At 42.6% G+C, this 16,342-nt stretch overlaps 2 protein-coding genes across 2 annotated transcripts in view; one reads left to right on the top strand and one right to left on the bottom strand.

Annotated features, from left to right (window-relative positions):
- TXNDC12 (thioredoxin domain containing 12 (endoplasmic reticulum)) overlaps positions 1-3,870 on the bottom strand; it is a 10,521-nt gene extending 6,651 nt beyond the window's left edge. The window contains exons 1-2 of the mRNA XM_010582387.1: positions 3,660-3,870; positions 1,507-1,567 (exon numbers count right to left, since the gene is read on the bottom strand). Coding sequence (XP_010580689.1) covers positions 1,507-1,567; positions 3,660-3,750 — 152 coding nt within the window. The 5' untranslated portion in view covers positions 3,751-3,870. The remainder of the gene's footprint in view (positions 1-1,506; positions 1,568-3,659) is intronic.
- A 602-nt stretch (positions 3,871-4,472) lies between these two features.
- On the top strand, positions 4,473-14,533 carry BTF3L4 (basic transcription factor 3-like 4). The gene is made up of 6 exons (XM_010582386.1): positions 4,473-4,583; positions 5,836-5,899; positions 7,411-7,524; positions 9,943-10,144; positions 11,912-11,971; positions 12,882-14,533. The coding sequence occupies exons 2-6, from the start codon at positions 5,846-5,848 to the stop codon at positions 12,926-12,928; spliced, it is 477 nt and encodes a 158-aa protein (XP_010580688.1). The 5' UTR covers positions 4,473-4,583; positions 5,836-5,845; the 3' UTR covers positions 12,929-14,533.
- Positions 14,534-16,342: the final 1,809 nt, after the last annotated feature.

Raw genomic sequence — 16,342 nt, 5'->3', positions numbered from 1 at the left:
GGGCCAGCGCCTCAGACGGCCCCAAGAGCTGTGGGGAACCGCCTCGCCGCGGCACGCCTCTGGCCCAGGGACACCGTCCTGCTTGAAAGCGCGACGGGTAACGGGGGTTGCCCCCGGGAACCAGACACTCGGTCCCGCTATGACCGCCGGATCCACACCCTCGCCCGCAGGGAACTGCAAAACCAGGCGTCTCCAGCATCTCCAGCACATCCTGATTGCGCTATTCACGGAACTGAAATCCCGAGTCTTGCAACTTCCCAGACCACCGGCTCAGGCGCATCTCACTTGATGCGTAACAGACAGTTCCGTACAAGTTTTCATCTCCTGACCTAAGGTCAGACTTAGACCAAAAATCTGCTTTTTAGGCTCATCTTTTCTTTGTTGGTGGTGGTTTCTCCCAATCCTTCAATTCGCTAACGCTCAAATGCTGCTGAACTCCAAGCAGCGAGCCGGTCCATGTTTCCGGCAGCGAAAGGAGAGCGCGTGCCTTACACCCGTCCCTTGCTGCGGGGGGGTTCTGGGTAGAAACGCTCACCCTGTCTCAACCTGACAGCTCACCACCCCTCTCTCCCTCCCTCCTCTGTCTCATTTTACAGCTTCCTCTGCTTCACTGCAAAGTAATGCTACAATTATTCCCGCAAATACTGAAATAGTCCTTTTTTTTTGCACGGGAGTATCAAATAAATGCTAAAATAACCAGTTACAAAAACCTGTAAGACTTCTGAACTGTACCCTCTGGGTTAATTTGGTGTCTACGCTCGCCAGATAGATCCGCCGGAGAGCAGAATTCAATTAAACAGCAAACCTGGAAAGCGTAATGAATTTCCGCTCGTGTCAGCATTGTCAGAGCTAGGTTATAAATTTTAAAAGTACAAGTAGAATCTGTAAGCATACAATTTTCCCTCTCACATTTTAACAAGAAACAGAAGAAATTCTGAGAAAAAAATGCATCAAAATGTCATTTTTTACCTTTTCACAGAGACAGTGTTCTTTTTAGAGTTTAAGCTTAACCCAGAAAGGGTTCCACTTAAACAACTTACCAGTTCACTATAGTCTGACACTTTCAGACTTTTTCTGCAGATGGTAAAAAAATAACTCTCTGATCTCCCTCTGAGGCCTCATCTATACAGGCACACTGAATTTTACGGAAGCTATTAGCACTGCCAAGTTCAAGGGGACGGAGTACTACTCAAACATGCATCCGTGGGTTTGAGAACCATCTCTTTCTTTACTATGATAAACAATTCTTTTCTTCTCATTTCAACGACATGCTAGGACTTCAATCATTTAATTCGACTGCAGTGATTAAACCTACGTGGTGCCTCAGCAAAGTTGGCAAAACTCTGTATTTTCTCTCTAATAAGCTACAGGGATCCGAACAGTCTCCTAAACCACCTTCATGTTTATTAACAATTACTGTTTTCTGTGGTTACATTTAGGATTGACACAGAACCTTTGTGAATGTTTTTAAAGGCACTTTTCTGTATTTAATGCTAGCTAACATACCTGGCTGCTGCCTCTTTCTTCCCATCTTCTAGTGTTCTCCAATGAATATGATCTCCAAAACCTGCCAGAGAGAAGGGTTTATAAATGGTGCATAATTTAACACGTCAGCTAACAGAAGAAAACAGTCCAACCCTAAGAATATTGTCAACTCATTTTATATTCTTTTTTTAAAGCCAACTATAATCCCAGCCCTTGAAAGACTTCTGCAAATACTTACAACCTACATAGTCTTATGAGGAATCCCACTGAAATTAATTAACAAAAACATACCACACTCATTAATATTTTTATGTGTATGCAAATGACACCAAAATCCCCCAAACAGAGATTAGAAACGAAGGGCCTTCTGATTATTCCCCGTTCTTTTTCAATGTGTGAACATTTATTAACTCATCAGTGACAAATTAAACATGTCAGCATTTGGCTTTCTAAATCCCACTGAGCGTGAACTAAAGCGAAACTTAAAAATTCCTAGGCCAACATATGATCATTAATTGCTCTAAAACTATTAAGTATTACTACTGATGTTAATATAATCAAAGAGTAAGAAAGAACGCCATTACACAGATTTCTGAACGTTACAGTGTCTGAACGATGCAGGAAACATTTTATCTCATACCCAGGTAACAAGTCTTGTTATGTCAGCCGAGATAAAGAGTGAGCGAGCCTACGTTTAACAACTGCAGAGCAGGGACTGCCAGTTTTTTTGACCCTGTAGCCAACACAGCACACAGCCAAATCCACATGGAGAGCTGAGACGAAGGAGATCCAGGAACTGTTCGTAGGGGAACTCCCCTGCAAGACCTTCTCTCATGGCTCCAGTAATGTGGGGCTGTGCTGGATGACCAAACATCAGCCTTGACTTGCCTCTTCCCATCGCTGAGGGTTTGGATTAGTCAGGAACCCCCAGTGCCCACGGTGCTGAGGGGGGCAGATTTCGGGAGCTGCAGAGGGGTCAGGAGCCACAGACTGCCCAGTGCTGACACAGGGGAAAGAGGACATTTTCTCCAGTAGACCACTATGGCAAAGAAGCTGGAGAACGCCAAAAACGGGGTCGACAAAACCTTGTGGCACTTTAGTTCAGCATCCAGGAGGTTTGAACAGTTGGCACAGTATTTTTATTGCCTTATCTCCTCTCCTGACGTGAACAACTGTGAACATATATGATGCAACACATCAAATATTTAGTTGTGCTACAGTAAGGTGGGGACGCCTTGTCCATGTCCAATCACACACACATATCAGCTGCAGAGGCAGCCTCAGAGACAAGGCTATGTTTGAGGCAGAGCAAAAAAACAGCTGGATTAGCAGAAGTCACATTTACTCAGAATATCGACACGTCAGCTATTTCATTCAAAGGCCAATATGTTAAAACAGGGAAAACCTTCTATTGTTCTAGCTAGGAAACACTTTTCGAAGGCTTTTCTTACTAAAACCCACTTTGTGGCGAGCTTCGGTATGTTTTTAAAAGCATTATGCAACACAGTGTTTCTTTTGAATGAAAGACATCTGAGCAATTAACTGTAAAACAAAAGGGGAATGACCGGGATCCACACCACAAAGCTTTGCTGTCATTGATCGAATTACCTTGCTACCAGCCCCGAAGAGGAGATTAATCTCCACGACGGGCTAAAGCCACCACCTGGGGTGAGGCTCAGGGCCCTGGGGCAACTGAACCAGGCTATTAGACATGGCTATTAGACAAGGAGGCCTCGGCGAGCCAGAGGAGAGGTGAGGAGCGGTCATGAAGGAAAAGGGACGCCGAGGGCGGGAAGGAAAAGCCGTTCCCCGCCCGCCAGGAGCCAGCAGAGGCTGGGCAGGCCTGACAGGGCACCTTGGCACCAGGGGGGGCACTGACGCGATGCGCCCCCCACCCCACTCCCCGGCCTTCGCCACATAGAAGCGGGGCCCCTCGAAAGGGAAACTCCTCGAGGTTTAGCCTGAACAGAGGCGGGACGGCAAAGATCGCTTAAAGACCGCCTCATCTTTAAAGTCAAGAGGCAGCGGTCTCCCTCTAAACAGTGCCAGGCCGGCCCGGCCTCCCTCCCCCCCCCGCCGCCGCGGGCTGTGGGAACCGGCCCGGTCCCCCCGCGCACCCATTCACGGCAACGGCAAAAGCTGAGAGGAAAGCCCAAAGAAAACGTTTGCCTGACCCTTTCCGAGCCCTTCCGCGGCGGAGGCTGCGGAGACCGCCAGCGCCAGGCACAGACAGAAGATGGAGGCTGCCGCCGGCTGAGCCTTCATGGTTGTCGGCGCGGGCAGCAGCGGCACCCCGGGTGCAGCCCCTAAACCTCCGAGACGGGACCGGACCAGCTTAAGTGATTATTCTTTCTCCTCCTTTTTTTTTCTTTTTTTTTTTTTCCCCCAAGCCCAGGAAGTGATGTGAGGCGGATGTGGGCGGTGCACCGCCCTCACCTCTCGGCTCGGGGGTGCCGGGGGAGGCTGGGCGGGAAGGGGCTGCTGTGGGCATTTCTCTCGCCCGCCCTCTGAGGGGGGGGGGTTCCAGCCGTTTCCCTCTCGGTCAGAGCAGCTCGGCTCCGCGCAGGTAGCTGAGGCCTCCGGGGCAGGAGTACCTCAGTCACACCGGGTCCCCAGAACCCCGGTTACTCCCCTGAACAAAAGGGTTACCCCGGCGGGAGCAGGCAGTGAGGGGCGGGTTCGGGATTTATTTTCTCCTCCCAAATAATCCTTTTGTCCCACCCGGCTGGTTGGGAAGGTAAAACCGACCGCAAGCATTCGTGTATGAAGGAGGGTTCTCCGAGGGGGACAGCGCTCCGACAAATGCGTGGTGACACGTTTGGAGCCGCCGCGTCCCGGGTCCGGGTTAGCGGCCACCGGTCCCTGCCCGTCCCCGGAGACTACAACTCCCAGGAGGCACCGCGCGCCGCGCGCCCGCCTCCCCGCGCCCCCGCCCTTGCTGCTATGCAAATGTAACGCCTCCGCGTCCGCCAATCCGCGGGCGGGCTGGCGCCGTCACGTGGCGCGAAGCTTCCTTTCTCTGTGCGCCTCTCTTTCCTTCCTTGGCCGCCATCTTGTTCTCACCGCGTGTTGGGTTGCGGAGGATCCGCCGGACTCGGGTAAGACCTTCCCCGCCCCCGTCGGCACCGCTCCGCCGGCACGGCCCCTCCACCCCCTTCCCCTGCCCCCTCCCGGCGTGGGGCGGGCGGGGCGCCGCGGCAGCTCCGTCCCGTCCCGTCCCCGTCTGCCGCGCTGGGCCGTGGCGGGGCCGCGGGCGCCGGCCGTTCCTCGAGGAGAGGACGGGGGCGGGGGGGAGCGAGGCCTTGCGCCGGGACGCGGTGTGGTGGGGTCTGGCCTGGCTCGGGTGGGCCCTGACTCTCCCCTGGGGCCGCGGTGCCCTGGCCGCGTGGGGTTGCCCTGGCTCCCGAGGGACGGGGCTTTGATCCCCTCCCGCTCCCCGGGGCTTTGGGGGTGGCCAGGGAGCCGCCCTGAGTCCCTTCTCCCGCCTCTCCGGCGGAGGCCCTGGCCGTGTGGTGATCCTCCCGGCGGTGCTGGGGCCTCACCGTGTACCCGATCGCCCGCCGGAGCCCCGTCTCCGCCTCTCTGTCGCTTCCCCGGTACAATGCAAATGCGGAGGGGGTTCCCCCCTTCATTCAGGGCATCACCGGTGACTTACTGGGGCAGAGCAGCGAAATGCTTTCCTTGTGTTGGAAGGCTTGAGGTGTTTTTCCACCCGTAACAGATTTTTCAGGTCTTCCAGCCTTTTAAGGTCCCACCTGACCCGTTGGAGATGCCACTTAACTAACTTCGCAGTCATTGAATTGGATGAATAGTTGCCGGAGGGTCATATAGGAAATCTGTCAAAGATGTGAACTTCACCGAGTTCGGAGCTGGCTTATTAGTTAAATGTATCAGAGATTCACTATGTGGAAAAAATAGTATTCAAAGTAGTGTAGCGATGGGTCTCTCCCTGGGCTCTGTTCAAGGTGTTTTTCTAGAAGCACTCGTGCTGTACGTGCAGAGTTGGGTGTGTTCTGAGTCAGTAGTTCAGTCAAATGGCTCCAACAGTAAGCTAGCATACTTGGAAATTCACACTACCTCAGACTGATGCAAAATGAAATGTCCTGTTGATTTGCCTCCTCGTGGTACAGCCACTTCAGCTAAACAAGCTTCTCCTGGACCGCATTACATTATTTAGGTTGTGTGGCTTTAAAGCTTTTTGTTTATGCGTATTTGTTTGATGCACTGTTTTGTTGAATTTTCTGTAAGCTTAAAAACCCACTGCAATTTTAAGAGTGCTTTTAAAATGGACTGTGAAATTTTTTTTTTAATATTTTGATGGTTAACTTGTATTTCACTCTTACTCTTCAGACACAGCACTATGAACCAAGAAAAACTGGCCAAGCTTCAAGCGCAGGTCCGAATAGGAGGAAAGGTAAGAAAACCATCAGAGATGCACTGTTTCCTGTAATTTACACGTTGAGGGAGAAACATGTCTGAAATTTGGTTTTCAAAGCATAGGGTTTAGTTCATGGGAGGGGAAAAAATTATACTTTGAGGCCTGAAAAATACAGGTTTTGTGTGATCTGAATTGTAATACTGCTGCCTGAAATGCAGTTTTCTTTCAGTTCACAGCTACTGGATGAGTAGTTTCTAGTGTGTAAGCTTTCTTTTTAATTCAGTGACTTTTTGTGACCTTGTGAAATCTCAAGCTAAGCTTACCTGTTGGTTATTCCAGTTCTGTCTTTCTCTTCTCCCTGTTGGGGAGTTTCTTCCTTTGTGGCAGCTCCAGGGCTTATCTGACTCTGCACTGAGCTGGTTTTTTTTCTCCGAGCCAGCAGGTAGCTAATGTGACAAAAAAGCGTATAGTTTATTCAGTGTAGGTGTTCATTTCCTAACTATAGTCAGGGCTGTTGTGCTGGTTTCAGCTGGGATAGAGTTGATTGTCTTCCTAGTAGCTGGTACAGTGCTATGTTTTGAGTTCAGTATGAGAATAATGTTGATAACACACTGATGTTTTCAGTTGTTGCTAAGTAATGTTTAGTCTCAAGTCAAGGATTTCCCAGCTTCTCCTGCCCAGCCAGCAAGAAAGCTGGAGGGGCACAAGAAGCTGGCACAGGACACAGCCAGGGCACCTGACCCAAACTGGCCAAAGGGATATTCCATACCATGTGACATCATGCCCAGTATATAAACTGGGGGGAGTGGGGGCGGGGGGATCGCTGCTCAGGGACTAGCTGGGTGTCGATTGGCGGGTGGTGAGCGATTGCACGGTGCATCATTTGTACATTCCAATCCTTCTATTATTACTCTTGTCATTTTATTAGTGTCATCATTACTGTTATTAGTTTCTTCTTTTCTGTTCTATTAAACTGTTCTTATCTCAACCCATGAGTTTTACTTTTCCCGATTTTCTCCCCCATCCCCCTCGGGGCGGGGGGTGGGGGTGGGGGGGAGTGAGTGAGCGGCTGCATGGTGCTTAGTTGCTGGCTGGGGTTAAACCATGACAGTTGTACAAAAGTTTGCAGAGTAGGAATTCCAAAGTTGCTGTCTGTGGAACAGTTTAAAAATGTTAATTACTTGGTTATGAAAGTGTGACCTTTTAAAGTCACTGTACTTGTGCTTCATCTTGGAAAAAATAAAGTTCTTGGGGAAACTTTTATATATTGCTAAATAGCAAATAGTATTTTTATAATCTAGCTTGTGGGAAGGGAGAAGCTGCTACTGTTCAGTGTCATTTTGCTCTTTTACATTTAAGAAAAACCTTAAAATTTATGCTGACAGTTAAGACCGTAGGTGAAGATAAGTAAGTTGAGGAGCATTTTTGACTACAGAGCTTTCTCATAGCTTAAAGATAGGTTCCTCAGAGCGTGATATGACTTTGAAAAATTAAAGTGTTGTGAGATTTTGAGAATAACTGACTGTTGTGTCTTGATTCTTTTCCAGGGAACAGCTCGCAGAAAGAAGAAGGTGGTGCACAGAACAGCTACAGCTGATGACAAAAAACTTCAGAGTTCCCTCAAAAAACTGGCAGTAAATAACATTGCTGGCATTGAAGAGGTACAGTGATAAGTGTTTCTTGTTTGAAATTAAATTCACTGTGTTGTTTTGGTGTTATGGTTTTTTTTTGTTGGTTTGTTGTCCCCCTCTTCCCCCCCCCCCCAAGTAACAGTTTTCTTTTTGCCTCAAAACTTACAGGTCTGGTTATTGATAGGTAAAGTTATTTGATTGGTTGTTGTCTCATTCACATTAATGCATACCTACCTAGAGAAAGAAGGGAGAAGGTTCTGCTGGCCAGATAGTGACAATAGACGCTAGTAAGCTGCTTGTCATGTATGTGTCTTGCATTCATTGCAAAACAAAACTCTTTGATTCTTGACTTCATGAACTTGATTACCTACTTTAAAGAGAAGAGCATTAAACACACATGTACTGTGCAGGCACATCCAAAGCAAGGGTTGTGTGGTGCAGAATATAAAGGAAAGCATAAAAATACCTGGAATAAGAACTTGCAAGTCTGTATTATCAAAATTAGGTCCTTTTACTGCATAAAAATTACCAAAATTGTTTGTGGTAGTCAGAGGAGATGGTATTCCTTACAACACAGCAAAGACTATACATAACCAGCTTCTGTGTTAATGTATGTAGGACTGTAAAAGTTTCAGATATTCCTTGAATATGTCTACGTACATTTAACATGTATGAAATGTGAAGTGAAACACTGACATTTACCATAACACTGTAGAGAGTGACACTCATATGTGGGAGGAGGAGGTGTTCCTTCATCATGAACTCAATATTACTGTAGTACTTGGTTAAAGAAGCATAATATTTAATCTGTGATTAATTAATTAAAGCAGGACTGCAAGGTGCCTCCAGAGGTCACCTAGTGCATACCTCTCTTCCAAAGGCAAATACAGATTCAGTGTAGAAGCCTGGTTTGCTTGTAAGTTTTCATACCTCTGCTACAGAAACAATTCAATTTGTCTGTTTACTTAGACTTGATATGTATATGCTGAGCTATACAAACCCAAAGAAAGACACAGTTCTTGTTCTGTTTTGTGGTTGTTTCCCTCCCCATCCCTAGTGTAGATCTTTATTCAGACATGGTTATTAAGGATTTTAAATGTCTTGATGTGAAGGAAGATAATGCAATATGCTTCTGCCTTGATAGCTAGATACATAATTGCAGTATGTTGTTGTATTCAGCTGGACACAAGTTGACCTTGGTAAACTTTGTGTAGATAGAAGAGTTTGGCGAGGCTAGTAATGTTGAGTCAAACAGCTCATCTTTGTGGTTTTTAAAAGAGGCTTTTAAGTAAGAGGATGACTGTGCTTGAAGCCTTTACCATTTCCCCATGTGTAAGGGACAGGGCATCCTTTAGTTTTGCAGGAAAGCAACACACCTGGTTTTCCTCTTCAAAACATATTTTGAACTCTGCTGCTGTATGAAGATTGATAACTTACGTGTTTTTATATTTTTAGATCTTTAGTTCCCAAATTTCTGTTTTCTCCCTGTAACTTCTACTAAAAACAATACTTACTAGCTTTATGACATAAGTTTACTACTACTGTTCGGTTTGATGGGTAGAACTCTCTTCCTTTTTTCAGACAAAATTATTTTCCGCTTTACCACAGTTTAGCCATGCCCAGAAGAAAAGCCTTTTTAACTTTCCATTCTGTCTCCCTTTAAGTTAAAAAACATAAAATAAACCCATACAAATACGCCAGTATAATCTTTGATGGGGGTCACTGTATGATGTACTTAGTCTTAAGAGTCATCATGGAATTATTAGGAAGGCATAGAAGCCTGTTCTAGTGCAGTTGGTACATAAACCTCAGGTCTGTGTGTATGTGTCTAGGAAGCATCCTTGGCCTTGGGCTGCTTCAGCAATTAGGCCAGACTGTGAATCTTGTGCCTTTGCCAATTCTGCTGCACAAACAATAATGTTTTTGTGTTAGGTGACACAGCTGTGAATGGTGATGTCTTAAACTGATGTGGCAAGGCTTTTTTGTTAAGAGCTTTTAGTTTGTAAAGAGTTACCATAGTGCTCAAGGTTTGGTTGTGTTTTCCCCCCCCAGTCATGCCTGATACTAACTCATTTATGCCTTAAAGTCTAATAACCTATGTATGGTTTTTGCCTTTATTAAAAATATACATGAACTGTATGATAGCATATAATCCTTGCATATTTATACGCTTATCTAAATACTGTGTAATTTTAACCATAAATTCAACCTTTTCATATAGTATGTATGAACCCATATTTTGTCACTAACTTGTATTTTACTTCCAGTTTAAATGGTGTTAATTCCAGACAGTTTTGTCATGGTTATATTATTCTCTAGGAGGAGTACTAGTTTTGTAAATTTTTTTTGTATTAATATTTTAAATCTAGATTTGAATTAATAATTTATCATTCTTGTTCAACAAGATGCTGCACCATTTTGGTAAATGTTATTAATATATTTAAACAGGTGAACATGATAAAAGATGATGGAACAGTTATTCACTTCAACAACCCCAAGGTTCAAGCTTCCCTTTCTGCTAACACTTTTGCAATTACTGGTCATGCCGAGGCTAAACCGATCACAGAAATGCTTCCAGGCATCTTAAGCCAGCTTGGTGCTGACAGCTTAACAAGTCTCAGGAAGTTAGCTGAACAATTCCCAAGACAAGGTAGGTCTTTTTGGAACCTTTCATCACTGATTTAAAGAACGTATGCAGTATAAAAGTTTTGACCCATATTTAACAGCAGCATGTGTGACTTAAAAAGTGGTCAAAAGCATATGACTTTTATTTATTTGCCGCTGTTGTGGAAATATGAGGGGCGGGGGGCAGATGACGTTTTTTTTTTCTTGTTGATTCAAGTTTCTATATAGGCAGGCCCTGATTTAAAAAAAAAATAAAAATCTGGTAGGTCAGGCATGCTGTGATTCCAGGTGTACAACTGCATATGACAAAATAGGAAAGCAAGTTCATGTTCTTACTTGGAAAAACTCGACAGGTTCTTTTTGTCAGGGAATTGGATTCTGTTTTCTTTGTTCATAAAAAACATTTCTATTGTGGATATAGAGGAAGAAACACGTTCTGTATCTTCTACTCTATAATTCTGTTTGGAATTAAAGCAAGACTTTTAAAAATGAATTAAAATCAAAGATTTGATGAAAATTTTAAAAAAAAATCAAAGTTTTTAATGTGATTCTTTATTTTGTACTCATTTTAAAGCCATGGGAGCTTGGTGTGTGTGTATATGTATGTGGTATAACTATTACTGTAATTTTACGGTTAAGAAATGGAGTCTGGGGACAATCCCTTTTAGGATAGTACCCTCCTTGGGGAAGCACTGTAGCATGTTTTGTAGAGGTCTCAACTACTGTCCCTGAGCAAGTTTGTAATTTAAGAATAGATGGAAATTTTATTCTTGCAATGGTGTATGTTATGAAATTAATCAGTTATCAGTCTGTAGACTTTGATATGAGTTTGTAGAAGTTTTCTTAGACCGCAGAACAGGTACACGTTGCATTACAAGTACCTGTATCAGAGTTCATTGCCAAAAACTACTTCATGATATCAAGCCCTGGTGATGTTGGACATTCAAAAAAATTTTTCATACTTGTACTGGTTAGATGGTTATGGCCATTAAAAAGACTGTAATTGGACGTGTTGCAGTTGTCTGTATTTGGAACTGGAAAATACATTACCTGTTCTAATGTTTTCAAAAAATATTTATTCCTTCTAAATCAATTTTTATTTCATCTATATTTCATGTTCAGAGTTTAATTGAAAGTAAAGGGTCTATTTTTCCTTCTTTACTAATATGTAAAAAACCTTTCAAAATTGAGAAAGATGGATTGTCATAAGCATATTTCTTTGATACCACCTCAGTACCAATGGATTCTTGCCGTGCTTTCTTTAGATTGTACAGGAAGTCAGACCAATGAGAAGAAATGCTTTATTTTTGAAGTTCTTGCATTTCTCTAGATTACTTGTAGCATGTTCCAACTTCCATGACTTAAGACTAAGTTTGATGCAGGACCCTTGAAAGGGAAATAGTTTTTCCTACAGTTGTGGCCTCTTGATAATTGAATCATATGATATGTTGGTCCCTGATTGGTACCACATTATTGTTGCATTGAAACACATGACTTCAGCTAGAAGATTTAGTCACGCTGGTTTTTTTTCTGTATCATTTGATCTTTTGCTAGCTCTGCATTAATACACCTAAGCATTTGAAAATGGCTGTGCTAATACTTTGGTATGAGAATGTTCATAAGTAGACCTTATGGTCATGCTGTTTACTGTTGATACCCAGTCATTGTGTGTTTATCACTATTGGGGGTTGGGGAAATGCTTTCTTTTTTCACTTGTATGTTTTTTTATTTTGTTGTGTGACTGTCCCTAATTCTGTATAATGAAAACTCAGCACCATATTTCTTTTTACAGTGTTGGATAGTAAAGCACCAAAATCTGAAGATATTGATGAAGAAGATGATGATGTCCCAGGTAGGCACATACACACATATGTCCATTTAATGTATAAATATTTCAGTTCGTGCATTTAAATATTTAGCTCCTGATGCAATTATACCTCTCACTTACTGAGGGAGGCTTCATATACCGGACAGCATTAAAACATGGATGACTTTGGATTCCAGCTTTTGAAAAAAGGTTTACCCTGTGCAAATTGCTTAATTCTTAAGTGGAAATAGATTAAAATACTTTCAGGGAGGTTGAACAGGTGATCTAAATGTCCAGATAGGGTTTTAGGGCTGCAAAATGACATGATTGACATAGTCATCAGGTTGTCTTTAAATCAGAGTCTGGGGGTGGGGATTTTTATTTCTGCAGTAGAAGAAACAAAGCTTATGTCACTGTCTGAAAGTTTCTCAATAAGTAAATATTGTAAATTCTTAATTCGTCAGTAAGTGTCTATCAATCACCACATTCTTCTGTATCCATCAGTATGGTGTATTAGCTAAAACAACAAACTGGTGGACCCAGAGGTTCAATTCCTCATGCTCTGGCACTGGTTTATTTCTTTGTGACCTTGCATAAAAATTCAGTTCTCCAACATTTTCTGTTTCGTGAGGTACAGCAGTTAATGGGTGCCTAACTTCAGGCATTCTTTAAAGAATGCTGATGGCTCAAGACTCAACTGCAGCTAGTAGAGCACCTCAGATCTTGATCACTTCATGTTAGAACTTCCACTCCTCTGAGTGTTCCTGCATTTCTAGTTCTTTGCGTATGTTCAAACCATATTTTCTAAAGCCCTTTGAAATCTGCCTGTAAAAATTGGTGTACATAAGTATAGTTAAGAACTACTTAACCTTTCCTGTAATATGTGCATTTTCATTAAATTTATGAAGGTAATGGTACTTGGCATTACTGTATTAAATATCTTCATGTCTTTCAGATCTCGTAGAAAACTTTGATGAAGCATCAAAGAATGAAGCTAACTAAAACGTTAATAGTTCTGGAAGCTGGCATGGACTAGATTTAAGAAATCAGCTATGTGGTTCCAAAGTTTTAAAGAAACAGAGAACATCATCTGTTAATAGTTCAGTAATATAAATATTTTGTATTTTTATGATGCTGTTTGTTCAGCATTTTCTGTCAGTTGATTTTGCATTTTGCACTTACTCCCAAGATCTACTCTTTTGGTCAAAAAGAAATGTCAGTGCAGTTTGAGGGGTGTGTGCATGTGCGTGTGTGTATGTGTGTGGGTGTACATATAGTGGAGAACAAATTGGAGAACACTTATTTAACCTTTCCCCCTTTTCCTTTTGGAAGTAGAAATAAAATGAATCTTCAGCATTGTTCCTTTTGATTATCACCAAATAGTGCACAGAAGGTAGTTAAGATTAAAATTTTGTCCACATTTTGTGACCTGAATGCATTACACAATTAAAACTTGGGTTTAATTTGCTGTTAACTATCGTACTTGCAGATGTGTTTCTCATCCCTGTTGAAATGTGTACATGATAATTGTTATCAACCTTATGTTGATCCCAGATGATACCAAAGACAAGCTGTTTTACTGGCTTGTTTGGTACAGTAACTTTTTAAAAAAAGAAAACTTGGTCTCAGAAAAGTGTGCTTTTTTTTAACCTTTCTCAACTTTTCCTTTTTTCTTGTCTCTTGAACCTTTTGAGACAAGCTGATCTTTGACTCCTTCCACGTAGGCTTAGCAGTATGTTCTCCTGTTGATTATGTAGAGTATTTCCCATGTCAAAAGGAAAACGAACACCTTGGTTCTCTACCGTCAGGTCACTTCCTAAACTTGGAGGTTTAGTTGGTAACAGTCCAGTGCACCAGTTTTGCACAGTAATAGATTTTTGCTTGAAGAACTTCAAGCTGTTCTCTTGGCATGACTGCATTTACTAGCGGCTGATGATCCACTGTCATTCTTATGGCACTAGGATTTAAATGCACCCTATGAGCAATGTTTAAGGTGGGAGGAAAGAGTTGTTGACATTTTGCCTGGCCTCCTGCTGGGCAGTTTGTGCAATGACTAGCTCTAAAGGGATTTTTTTTTTGCCTGTAACTTACCTTTGCCTATAACCTACCTCTAGGTTTGGTGTCATCTATGTAGTAGCTTCTTAAAAACCACAAATGCTCCTCAGGCATAAGGAGGACATTGGCAGGTACTGTTGGTACAGTGCAGTATTTATGACCTTTCTTTAAAATGCTTAATGTGAACTCGTTTTCTCAAGAGGCTCTTTCAAGGTTCTTGATGTAATGTGCATTATGGTATAGCTAGACATCATTGTAACCTGTGTCAAGGGCAGCTGTGGCTTAAGAAAGCCGTTTTTTTCTCTACATCTGTCACTTAACTATGGCTTAATTGGAACATATCAGCTTTTTATGTAGGTTCATATGCTAGAGAACTGTAAAAGTACAACGTAAACAGTACATGAGTTCTGGTGACATCATCAAAAAACCACGAAAGCAGAGCTGTAGTGGTTCATCATCTGAACTCCTCCATTTATTTTATAGGCTTTGTTCAGTTTTTCCTGTTATATTTTATATACTACATGGATCTTACTACAAAATAAAATAACAGTACAAAAGAGGAAATGCTCCCTCTTGTGTGTTGTCTCCTCCTCCCACCAGCACAAGCTGAGGAACGACAGGTGGATGCAGCAGCTGTTTCAAACAGCACTATATCCTTGCTGACAGTGACTGAGGAAGACACATGCAGGATTAGGGAGGATCCTGTTAGAGCTTCAGGATTTCACACTCCCATATACCCACTCTCCTATTTTCCCTGCAGTGTTGAATGAAACTTTGGTTTGTTGTATGGCTAATCTTAAATCAGCTGCAGATGCATTTGTTCTGTTTGTAAGGAAGAAATGTCTTCATTAACAGGTGCGCAGGCACACTGCATTGCCTTTTGCTGTCTCCACAAGCTCAAAGAGCAAATGAAGGATACTAGGAAACAGGTATTTGCAGTGTTCTTCTATTTGCTTAAGGGGCATGAGTGAAGAACGTTTCACAGTAGCAACTGTACTGAGTTTATGTATGGGATATCCCCTCCCCCTAAATACTAATCAGATACTGAAAACTTGTGCTTATTGGTTTCTGATGTAGGAAGTATGTCAAAAGTAATTTTGTGAGAGATTAAGAGTAAGCATTGGAAGCAGTGATTCCTTAAGAAGTTTATATAGTTGAACTTTCTGATTCCTACAAAATACTCATTTAATTTTTGCTCTTGGTCGTGACAATTTACATGTTAAACCCTCACTTTTTCCTATGTTTGACAACCAGTAAACTAACTAAGTATGCTAGCTTATGTAGTTATATTATCTTCAGTTTTTTCACTGTATCTGGAAACAGTCAACCACTTACGATTTGCTGCTGGAAATACTAGAGCTTATCAATCATTAAACTGATTTTAATTAAAAGTAACCCATCAAGGCTGTTGTGGGAAAAGCTCTTTTTCTTCGTATTTATTCCTGGTATAACTCAAACAGTGTACATGCTGATGGAAATGCAAAGTTACTAAAAGAAGTTTTGGGGAGTGTAGGTACAATAAAAACTCCCCACGTGAAGGTGAACATTAAAATGTTCTTTGCTTGGCTTGAAGCATGATAACCACTGTACTTCTGAAGCTCTTGAGCTTTACTTGCTCACTACTTAAATACTGTTGACACGTTCAAGATACTGACATATTAAAGAACTTGGCAGTGATTTGAAAATTGGAAGATAGAGCAGAAAGTACAGTGAAACATCTCTTGGATTGCATGCAAGAGAATCAAAGCTGAATCAGTAAAGACCAAAGAATCGAGAACTTGGCCGATGTGTAAGATGGCAAATGCTAGTCTTCCTGCCCTGACTGCTAGTAGCTTTGTGTAGTTCCCTAGCTTGTAGATGGAAAACCTAGGACTGGCTGGCTTCTCAGGCAGGAGAGCAAGTCTGTAAAAACCTGCAGTTGTGGTGCATTTGCTCTATGAGAAAAAAAAATAAATGTTCACGTATGATGGATGGCAGAGATCACAGTACAGTCAGTGATGCTGGAGGCTTGGTACCGAGTGCTGGTAAGGGATTTCTCGTGCAATAGTTGGTAACAAAATAAGTTTGCAGCTAAGAGTGTTGGTAGGGTGGAAGGAGTTGATATAAAAAGAACATTTAACATACAGTACAGACGTTGACAAAAATAAGGTTCAGGTGAATTTCTTTTTTAACTTTTGTTATATAGTTGTTGGAGAGTGCACAAGAATGATAAGGATGAATTTAGAACTGCTATTGAAGTTTTACTGAAATATGTTGGTAATTCACTAGTATCTGTCAGCTTTTCATGGGAACTAGGAATTGCTATGAACTCCCTTCTGCCAGGATCTTCACAAATAATGTTTTGGATTTGGTGTGTACAAA

This window comes from Haliaeetus leucocephalus, unplaced genomic scaffold (genome assembly GCF_000737465.1).
Source record: "Haliaeetus leucocephalus isolate CR32 unplaced genomic scaffold, Haliaeetus_leucocephalus-4.0 Scaffold848, whole genome shotgun sequence".
NCBI lineage: Eukaryota > Metazoa > Chordata > Aves > Accipitriformes > Accipitridae > Haliaeetus > Haliaeetus leucocephalus.
Note: the sequence above shows the minus strand (reverse complement) of the source record. Positions and strands in the feature narration are given on the sequence as shown.

What these genes read in the sequence shown, in the direction of transcription:
- BTF3L4 (XM_010582386.1), top strand. Translation starts at nt 5,846, where the DNA reads ATGAACCAAGAAAAACTGGCCAAGCTTCAAGCGCAGGTCCGAATAGGA. An exon ending in ACATTGCTGGCATTGAAGAG is followed by an intron (nt 7,525 to 9,942) that starts GTACAGTGATAA and finishes ATATTTAAACAG; the next exon opens with GTGAACATGATAAAAGATGA. An exon ending in TGAACAATTCCCAAGACAAG is followed by an intron (nt 10,145 to 11,911) that starts GTAGGTCTTTTT and finishes TTCTTTTTACAG; the next exon opens with TGTTGGATAGTAAAGCACCA.